Genomic DNA, 11,402 nt, shown 5'->3' with positions numbered 1-11,402 from the left:
AACGATCTGGTTAGATCATCGTTGGGGAGGCACTGTACTCGAGAACTTGTGTCTCAACTTGTTAAAAGCACCGAATGTTTTACCAAACATCACACATTTGTTTTCTTTTTAAGTTTATATTTACAATCACTGCGATTGGATCAGCAACTCACAGTTGCAGCCAAAAACAAACCGGAGCTTGTCACCATGTTTTCGTAATTAAATCCGCCATGGGTTTATGGGAAGCAATGTGGACCGAAAACCCTTGGCTGAAACATCCGGAATAATACAAAACACCGTGTCGATTAAATACAACACAATGCTTGACACTATTTTATAGAACTTATTTGTTTGTTAGAAACAAAAAAAAGGAATGGTCTAAGTAATGCACGATATTATTACTGGCTACATACTTTCCTCGTTTAATCAGTACACACCGAACCCGATAACGAACCCGAAAATTAAAAAAATTAGAATATAAAAAATTAATTTTCTCGAAAATATGTCAACCAGATGTTACAAAAGTGTAAACTTGATCTGTAGTTTGACATTTTGAAGCTGTTCAGCAAATTTCATATTATTCATCAAACGCATAAAGAAAAAAAGTGTGGAAAACTGAAATGGGACAGACGGATGGACAGACAGACGGACGGACGGGCGGACTGACGGACGCAGAGGAAAGCTATAGTCCCTTCCGGTGAAAACCGCTAGGGGACTAAAAATACAAAACAGGAGAAAAGCAAACAGTACCTCTTAAAAAATAGAGGTAGGATCAGGGGTCATGGAGTAATCAGCATCCCTTGCTGAGCGGTCACACCAGCTGTGTGCTCTTTGTCGTAATTAGGAACACGGAAAAAAGTTACATACAATTCGGTCAACATATGATGCATACACCTTCGGGGCACCTGATTTTAAATCTAATTTTGCATAGGTCCGCGTTTTCTCTGTCGTCATTCAAAAGTGCATTTTTCAGTTTAAAAAAAAAACTGAGCAGAAGACAACAATTCCTCAGAAGTGTTTAAAATAAAAACTCAATCTGCATATGTTAGCCACAAAGTAATTTATATTATAAATGATCTTGTGAAATCACATGAAATACATTGAATTCGTTGGCGGCAACAGGTGTTCAGAATCTAAAAGAAAATATCCTATTTTGACTACATTTTAGAAATATGACAATGGTAAAATCATTATTCTCGTTTGAAAACAGAATGAGAGTGCATAACTTAGAATCAATACATGCATGTTTTCAAGATGGTATATAAGTATTTTCATGAGATTTAAACAACCTTTAAATTCAGCTAATAATTGTAATGTAACGTTTTATCATTTAAAAAACCCACAAACAATCAAAGTAAAATAAGTGCAATTATCATCTGCCAAACGCCCCAACACATCAATACATTCTGTACAAATCCTTACGAACACATGAAAAATCTTTAATGAGTGCAAGATACACATTTTATTCATGCATATATCTTGTACAAGGAAAGAGCCAGTATAATATTGATAATTCAAAGAACCAGAAAGTACAGTAATTATATATTTCTGCTAGTGATATGTAAAACAAACTATCCTCTTGATTTATTATCAAATAAATAAAAAATAACTTCAATAGAATTATGACACATGAAAATACATTTTTTAACATAAGAAAATAGCAACAATTTCTCATATCCATAATAAAAAGACTGTTAATTTGAATAATGTTCTTTATTTATACAATTTATGACGTAACTCTTAATTTTGTTTATTATATACATGTATATAAAACAGTCCATATTATAAAAACTTCTTAACACAATTCCAGTTATTATGCACATACAATGTTTCCATGACTGTATAATTGATATTCAATTTAATAGGATACAGGACAAAGTGTAATCATACAAATAGCTTTTATAGTACTTAACAGAGAGAGAAGCAACATCTTTATCTATTGAAGGCTTATGTTCGCAAGGGAATCTTTTTCCTCCGAATATCGATTTTCAATTCACAAATATCTGATTTAATAGCATAATAACTTTTTTTTCCAGAATTCTATACCTGATCAGTTACTGGTAAACGTTAAATCTAAAACATACAGTAATGATGATTTAGACTAAGTTTAATCATAGTTACTTAATACTATCTATATTTTTAATGAATTGTTTAATGAAAAAAATCTTCAAACTGTTATTCTTTTATAGATAAATAGATATTATATGCATTTTCGTCTTTTTTGTCGACGGGAAGCTCTTCGTATCCGTCTCCCTTGTCTGCATGAGTCTTCACCGGCATTTCATAGTCATTGTATGCTGGATTGTGAAAAGGTCTCTCAAACGGAGGTTCTTTGGTGCTTCGATTCCTGTAACTGATAATAAGTGTTTTTGTTTTAGTATATTGAGTTTTGTTGCGTTTTTTGTGATTAATATTGATATTAAAAAAACCAAAAAAAGAAATGCAGAATTGCACTTGCTTCTTAGGTTGAAATTATACCAAAATGCACAAATCAAGTGACTAAGAGAAAAAAAATAGAGGTAATGATGTAACGATCACAGAAAAATGGAGTTGCATCTCATTTTTCAATTTAAAAGTTTGACTTTTTGGGCAGCAGTTTGTTTATGGTTTAATCAAAACAACTTATACATGTAACTAATACAGAGGAAGAGACAAAGGAAATAGAACCACCTTAGTTGTATAATTCACATGTAGAATTATACCTATGCAGTTATAATCATGAAATAAATAAATCTAACAAACTCATTCTAATTCCGTTTTTTTACCATTTAAAGTAAATCAAAACACTGATCAGGCATACAGAGACGATTCCTATCACAACAGCCATGGAGATAATAGTTGTCGATATACCGGAAGAAGGCTCATCTGTAAATCAATATTGCTCGTAGAAATATTCATTTATTACATCATGCTACTCTTATATAAAGACATAGTACGAAGCAGATTTTTTTTAACAACAACAAAAACAAAAACAAACAAACAAAGGAAATTAAATCAAATGAATCATAAGATAATTTTTGTGGAAATCTTTGTTATGCATGTTGTTGTGTTTTGTTAACTCCACCTTTGGCAGTTTTGGCGGGTGCTGTTGTTTTCTCTGTAGATTTGTCTTGAGTGGTTGGTGCTGTTTCCACTGTTGTTTTCATGTTAGTTGTTGTTAATGTTGACAGTGTTGCATCTGCTGTTGTAGATGATATTGTAATTGCTGTTGACGGTGTTGTAGACGCTGCTGAATCATTAACTGCGGTAATTGCTGCTGTAGTTGGTGGAGATGTTGTCAGAGCATTCGGAACAATATTGCCTAAAACAACCATATCAGAAGATAAAGTTTATTGTTTTTGTTTTTTGTTTTTTGTTTGTGTTTTTTTTTCAGTTGTACTGAAGAGCATTGTATTTTAGTAAATGTAATATAAAAGATTAACTACTACATTATTTTATCAATTTGTAAATAGGTATATAGAAAACACAACTGTGCAATGTGTGTGCTTCATTCCATGAAGAGGATTGAACAACACAAAGAATAATTTCCAAATCAAATTACAGATTCTATGATAATTTTCATAAACTTTAAAAATTTAAATACACGGTTCTATCAGCGAATTTAAGTGAACACATTTTGGTAATATTAAATACGTATCTTTATACAAGTGCATCTATAAATCGATAATAATGACAACATATTTACCTTGACTGACTTGAAGTCTAAAACCATGCGCTTCAACTGAATGATCGCTACTGAATTGAAGATATATTTGTCCCTGGCTTATGTAATTTTCATTGAGTGGAACAAGGTCAGTGCTTGTTAAATTACATATCTGGATGGGCTCAGAATTATCTGTAATTGAAAAACAGTTTACATTTTACTATAATGAGAAAAACAGCACTTTTTTTCCTTCTGAAAGAACTGCGAACGCTAAAGCCCGTTTCCCGCCTACATTTTACATCCAAATATTTCGGGATTTCTGTCAGATATTCAAAAACTAAGTTTTCTACTTAAAAGTTTAATCAAATCCTAATCAATTTATATCAAAACAAAATTTGTAATAAAATGATTTATTTTTAAACAAAAGTTTTGCTAACGCGTGGTCTAAAAAAAATTCAATGAGATCGGTCTCTATGAGTGAGGAAAATTTTATTTAGCGGCCATTATGTACATAAAAACTTAATAATAACATATTTTCGATATGTATTAAAGTAAAATTTCATTTTAATTCACATCTGTTAATTAGTTTTCGAAAATTTGCAAAGCAAAATTCTTTTTTTGGAATGTATTTCGGTCTGTAGACATATGTTCCCCCCGTGAAACAACAAACCCTTTGGTAAAAATATGCTAAATAACAATAATTAAAACCCCTCAAAGGAAATTTTTGTTTCACGGGGGTGGGGGGGGGTGGGGGGATGTTTTAAAAAACATTTCCGTTTTCCGTTATTTTCTACTATGAAATGAGCTATTTTAACCCAAAACACAAAGTTATCTTGCTTTGTTTGACTAAATCATTTATATTTAATGAAAATATACATAAATGTTTACATTATTATAAAAAATTAACTTTAACTAGACAACTTTCAAAAAATGACTTTAGTTAGGCGGCTAGACAACGCTATTGTTCGCAGTCCTTAGGTCAGCATCATTGACTACCAACAGAGTTCTGGATTAATTTTTTTTTTAAAGTATGACATACGCTGAAGTTAGAGTTATGGTTGTGAAGATTCGCTCCATTTACTTTTAAGTCATCTAAAAGTATTGCATTTGAAACCATGTGATATCACATACTACACTTCATATGATCTTAGTAAACAAGGTCTCAGCGACTCAAAAACGTGAGATAGGGTAAATTGAAACGATGCTTAGGTTGAACAAAACAGTTATCATTTAATAATTTCTATATGTTAACAGGATAATCTACAAGTTCAAAAATACAACTTACACAATACCAATGTAATCCAGTCATAGCATTTTTTCTCCAGATTAATCACTTCGAATGTCAATGATAGTTCTTTAGTCGGGTCATCTGCACTTATAATAATGTAGCTGCAATGCGTATATCTGAAGACAGATTCCAATATGGAAATAATGATATTGTTATTGTACTTTCACTACAATTGGTCAAGATTAATATACTAACATTTATCGCATGCATTCCCAAAACTCAATTTAAATTCAAATGTTAATATGTCATATTCTGAATTTTTTTTTTTACTTTTGTTTGTGTCTACTGGCTTTTTGAAATTTAATAGTCAAAAAAGTGCCACAATACAAGAATGCTTTCATTGACGCAAGCATCTTAATATAAGAACCGAGGTTAGATGCTGAAGCTGCTTCTATAAAACGCATGAACATGACTTTGACAATATTATCTTTCTGCAGACTGGTGGGTTTTTTTTTTGCATCATTATTTAGCCCAGGCTTCGTTTGAACCCAATGCTTATTGTGTTTCAATTTTTTTTTATCTGTTCCATTCTTAATTTCTGTAAATAACACATTTTTACTTTATTTAACACATATACCTTGGATATTTGTCCGGAAAATTTGGTGATGTGATGATCACTGGTGATGAATCAATGGTAATCCGGGTAACCGAAGAAGAACAATGTGCTAAAACAATATTTATACCTTTCAACTGTACATGCAATAGTTAAGATATAATAATACTCTAGATTAAATAAAGCTCTAAAATAACAAAACCTTATGGTTTGTTTTGACTATATGAAATAAGACATTCGTCTTCCTGCCGGTCAGATCCCGGATTTAAATCTAACTCTCCTCTCAACTGATTAAAAAATGTAGCAATTTTGTCCTTTGGTTCCGACAATGAACCTAAACCTTTGCCGGAGATCATGAACAACTCCGGTTTGCTTTAGTTTCTCCTAGCACTTTTGCTGAGAAGACACATCGGTTTCGAAATAATTACAACTTCACATCATTTTTTTTGCAATTGTCAGATTGTTGTATTAATTAGAGTAAAAACTTGGTTTACTTAAATGTTCATGAAGGATACATGTGGCTACAAAATAAAATTACTTATTTCACTGATTTCGGAAACTGAACATCAGAATTAAAATTAATTAAAAATGTATGTACTAGTAATGATTTAAAAGTTACTTTGTTTAATTCATAAACTTATGTTTGGTGTAAAGAATTTGGTCTTAGTATAAATCAATGTTGATAATGGAATAACCCGAAACCCCTTCCCAGTGGACTTTCCTATGTGTATATAAGTTAGAGAAGCTGGGAGTCGGTGTCATTCCTGTGTTAGGAGCTGAAGGAGAAGGTAACAGAAATACTCTATCAAACTTCTGGACCCATACAATTAGATCAGTGGCCCGAATAGAGTCCAAGCTGTTCTGCTCTGTGGTATTGTTGATAAGGGCTGGCCGTAAACCACATTACGGACAGTTTGTCAGGGAGGGTAACAAGTGCCAGGGTTAGGGGCCCGAATAGAACCGACCCTTTCTTGGAACTTGCCTATCTATTATTTAAGCAGAAGTTAGGTTTTCTTCCTCCATTGCCAAAAGTTTGTTATTTTTCATTTACTCTTGATTATACCCAAAGGACATTTGAAATTTGATATAAATTTATTTAGTGATTGGGAAAAGTTGTATACCTTCTATTTTTTATATTGGCAAGCAAAGAAGCGACTGAACTCATTTACACATTACAATTGGCAACCAAGAGTTGTCCGGGATTATATTCAGTATTATGTTTTAATGTGATGAAAATTTTATCAACGGAAAGAAAATACATATTTTTTTTGGCTTATGCAGCTACAAACATTTACATATGTCAAAGAGTATGCAATTAACTCATAACCAAACAGTACAGTCAGTTCAATCATATCTTTCACAACATACACCATAGCATAGCAAAACATTGAAATCTCATAGCATAGCATTCGAATCTCATTCGTCATATTATACCATAGCATACCATAGCATAGCATACAACATGAATTAAACTCGGTTTAAAATGCTTTTATTATAAAGAATGGATGTTCACATTGCAGATTAGTGTTAAACTTTTGCTTTTAATCATTTTACTTAGAATTGTTTGGATTTTTTCTGTGCATGGAGGCGTTTTTGTTCAAATTTCATAGCATACCATACAATAGCATAGCATATAATACCATACCATTAAGCCCTTCATTTCAATTTTTCCTTGCATAGCATACAAATCTAATAGCATTGCATTGAAATCTCATAGCATATCATTTGAATCGCATATCAAAGCATAGCATAAAATAGTAAAAGATATTCATTCATGAAATGACTGTTTGCCTTGTAGATCGGCTGATGGCCTGGAGAGAAGTTAAAAATTATAAGATCACCTTATTGGGATTATTTTTAGGTTTTTTTTCTTGACACTACAAAACTTTCTCCCTAATACTTTGATATGATACACTTTTAGGTTCGTGTTGTAAATTTTTGATTTACCGGTTGGCAGTAAATTCAAAATTTAAGACCTGACACATAAATGTATAACTGAAAACATCATACAGAAATTTAAAAACGAGAATAACATTCTACTAAACCACATGTATTGACCATTTTGCCTTTAAACTCACACGGTAACATGTACAAACATTGAACTCTAACAAATGTATGAAATTCATGAGTTTTGGCGTTTAGAAAAAATAAGAATCAAGCTGATAAACTTTGTGTAAGATAATGGTAAACGATCGCCTCTTAGAATGAAATTCTGATGTTTTTTTTTTTAGAAAGCTTTATTAATCATTTTGATACACACCTAAATAATACTTAACTACCTTGAAATTGTATCGATTAATAAAGATTAAAAATAAATGTAAAGTACAGTATTCTTACATGAATCTTTTCCCGTTACTATATTAATGACAAATTTCAACTCTCCTAGCTCTGTATTATTGGACATATAAGAGACTGTAACCGAATTTACATGAACACTAGGTGGTTGGTTGCAATCCAGACAACACGAGTTATTACCTGAAAAAAAAATTAGTAATCGTAATCTTTTGGCGAAGATCACACTTAATATTTATTTCAACCTATCATATTTATTTATTTCTTTTCTACTTAATAAAAAAAATCAACACATATTTTATTACCGTTATCTACACTCAATTCATCACTTGAAAAACAAGATGGGAACACCTGCAAAAGGATTTTTTCACTTTTATCCGTAACTTCAAATTTGAAGTAACAGCTCAGCTGACTATTAAAAAAACAACAAAAACAAACATTTTTAAATGACCATAAATGTACTTTAAAACAATATTTATAACAAGGCAATCAATGTTATTGTTACATAAAAGAAAAAATTAAAAAAAATAAGACAAAAAACCACACACACACACACACACACACACACACACACACACACACACACACACACACAGTTTACATACAGACGCCAGACAAATAATGCTCAGAAAAACTCATTTGGTCTTTCAGCTCAGAAGATTAAAACACCTCATTCAATATATCAAAAAATCGTTTGTAATGGGCCTTTGAAGGGTGATAAATAAGTTTTACGTAAGGTTTGCTAGATGGATATGCGTTTTAATATACACACAGAAACAATCTGACAAACTTCTAAATGACATATAAAACCAGCCGTATTCATACTTACGTAGTATTAGAATTTGTATTCTCAATGTGGAACCTGTACGTTGCTATTGTAGATTGGTTCAGAGATGTAGATGTATTACAGGTAAGTTCATGAACTGAAACAATACTATATTAAAGACACACTTCGCGTATTAAAGCAGATATACGAGGGCTGATCCAAAAGTAATGTCACAGATGCGATGAAATCGTGAAAAATCCGCGTAAAGTGACAAAAACTTCAGTTGTGTTTTGAGATATCTACCTATTTCAATTCAGATCTGAAAATTTCTGAAGATAATATTTTTTGTAGAGCGTGAAGTAAGGACAGTCGCCGCACGCTAGCGACGTCATTTCTTGAACTTTGGCGTTCTAGTAGAATATCTTAATTAAGTACTCTATAAAAATTGGCCACGGTGCTCTTTTTTCTCTCTTTTTTTCCTACATTTTCTTCATTTATTCTTTATAAAGTAACTTATTAATCTTTTTGTAATCCATGGATTAGTATATTGGATTTTATTTAATGTGTTATCAGTTTGTCGAGGTCTCTTCAAGAAGTCACGTACGAAGCTTTATGATATAGCTCATGACGTAAGAACGATTCGCATACATGTCCAGTTTTTTTCTTCCTTGATCTACAGACAAAAGGCATTGCGTAGATATCCGAAATGGACTGTAACATTCCCTAGTTTTTTAAAACAGTTACAAAAAGTCTATGATATCTGTTTCAAAATATTTTGTTGTTTAGGTCATTTTTCAAATTTTGAAGGATGCAATTTATACATAAATACAAACCCTAAAAAACGACGTAAATTCATGACGCGGCGATATCACGTACATATCATGCCATAAATATCATTATCTTGTTAAGTGTTCAACGAAATTTAATCAAAATTTTACTTCAAAGTAGAATTTTGATAAGAAATATTTTGATGTATCATTTTATACAATATAGCGCCAGTGTGAAACGCGGTGCATAGTGTGACATTACTTTTGGATAAACCCTTGTAGTAATAAAAAATATATCAAATTATATATTAAGTTATGCAAAATGGATTTTAACGTTCTTTGTGGAAAAATATCTCTCTCAGCAGGTACCCTCGCGCATGTTAGACACTAAATAAACTACGAGAGCTTAAATGATATCAATAAAGAATGTTTTTATTTAAAAAATTAAAGCATCTTATTGACATTACTAGACATTATATATTAGGTATAAATACCATGCATTTATTCACATAAAAATTGAAACTCTCTGTACAGAGTGTTACTTGCAATCTAAACATATCTTTCACTTTCTAAAAAAAAAACCCCACAAATTCGTATAAAATAACTTAGAGTACACATCCATCTTTAAACAACAAAAATGACACTTTAACGATCAATAAAATAAAGTTTTGATGTAGTATTATATTTCTAAATTGATCACCTCCCTTTCTTAAAAAATCTTCTATTCATCTGTCATTAACAATTATTTTTCGTTTAAACAGAAATCCAGCTTGATTATGGAGTAGTTAGTACAGAAACTTGATTAGCGGCTCCAATGTATTAGGAATTACGGCAGCAGTTTTTTAAATTTTCCCCCCAGATTTTACTTAACATGTTTAAGCTTTCATAATTTGATTATTTCATGATTTTTTCTGACTTTTTTCCAATATATGTTGAAATTTGTTCTGCAATTGGTGTTCTCTTTTGCGTTACTTTGAAAGAGTAGAAATTAATTCATAGGTCATTTTATCTTTCTCTGTGTGTATTATTTAGATCTGTCCAGTACTTAACAAAACGTTATCCAATCGTTTTAATTTAAAATTTAACTTGCAATTTGAAAATAGACAACTTTAATAGTTCTCGGTAGCATCACAAAACATTCAATAAAATTATGATGATATGATTAAATTACCTGCTTGACTTTGTCCCCATACAAATGATATAACAATCGCAATTTGGATAGTATATAATTTAGTTTCCATCCTTAAATTTTCAGTTAAATAAAAGAATTCGCTAGAATCCCATATTTAAACATGGAACATGTACCAAGAATCCCGGGTATTCTCAGAAATAAAAACTAGTCTGATTAAATATTTCCCATTTTTTTTTTTATAGCATATACAGAACAGTATAAAACAAATTCACCCGTTTCATATTCCACTGGAAGAACCATTGTGCATACTAATGAGTATTGAAACCGATTATGTTATTTAGTGACAAAGCTGCATTAAATAAAATGATACCTTTATACCTGCCTGACTGGTCCCCACACAAAACAGTGGCAATTTGGATGCGGTATTAAATAACCCCATAAGGGTATTCAAGTAGCGCTATGGACAATGCACTTACTTTTCGCGACCCGAGTTTGACCCTCCAGGATTGACAGTGGTGCATGTGTAAGGGGGCGGTGATCGCCCGTTTGGACACGTGAGTTTTCTTCGGGTAATCAGACCTCTTCCCATATCAATGACCTTCTCAGGTATATATCTGTGACAACGAGAAATATTAATATAAGTTGTCAATCGTTGTAAAATACATAAAGTTAAGTTTAAAAAAGCCCACCTAACACATTTCAGTGATAGAAGCAATACCAAAAGAGAGAAAGAATTTTATATGAATAGATTTAAACTCAGGAAATGTAAGATAAAATGTATCTATATAATTTTTCAAGGAATCTAGGACAAAATACAAGGAATCAATGTTATGTAACTGACTATCCATTTCCCGGGCTATTGCAATATACAAGTTGTTGTCCTTTAAAAAAGGACTACAATACGTGGACCATTTGCATGTGTTTCCAACGAAAACGTGAAAGCCTTAAGATTATCAGAGATTCCATCTGACTCTAGCCTCTG

General features: G+C 31.6%; 1 protein-coding gene across 1 annotated transcript; it reads right to left on the bottom strand.

Annotated features, from left to right (window-relative positions):
* Positions 1–857: 857 nt before the first annotated feature.
* Positions 858–10,522, bottom strand: LOC128185816 (zinc metalloproteinase nas-38-like). The gene is made up of 10 exons (XM_052855484.1): positions 10,460–10,522; positions 8,585–8,678; positions 8,061–8,167; positions 7,801–7,938; positions 5,488–5,575; positions 4,908–5,026; positions 3,665–3,814; positions 3,044–3,280; positions 2,745–2,844; positions 858–2,332 (listed from the first exon to the last, which is right to left on the bottom strand). Exons 4-10 carry the CDS (start codon positions 7,865–7,867, stop codon positions 2,155–2,157), a joined length of 939 nt encoding a protein of 312 aa, XP_052711444.1. The 5' UTR covers positions 7,868–7,938; positions 8,061–8,167; positions 8,585–8,678; positions 10,460–10,522; the 3' UTR covers positions 858–2,154.
* Positions 10,523–11,402: the final 880 nt, after the last annotated feature.

The sequence above is a fragment of the Crassostrea angulata genome, chromosome 5 (genome assembly GCF_025612915.1).
Source record: "Crassostrea angulata isolate pt1a10 chromosome 5, ASM2561291v2, whole genome shotgun sequence".
Lineage (NCBI taxonomy): Eukaryota > Metazoa > Mollusca > Bivalvia > Ostreida > Ostreidae > Magallana > Magallana angulata.
This window is presented reverse-complemented; position numbering and strand designations above follow the sequence as displayed.

Coding starts and splice junctions, on each gene's coding strand:
- LOC128185816 (XM_052855484.1), bottom strand. CDS start 7,867: ATGTCCAATAATACAGAGCTAGGAGAGTTGAAATTTGTCATTAATATA. Junction 3,815..4,907: donor CTGGATTACATTGGTATTGT/GTAAGTTGTATT, acceptor TTTCAATTACAG/ATAATTCTGAGCCCATCCAG. Junction 2,333..2,744: donor GTTTTGATTTACTTTAAATG/GTAAAAAAACGG, acceptor ACTTATTATCAG/TTACAGGAATCGAAGCACCA.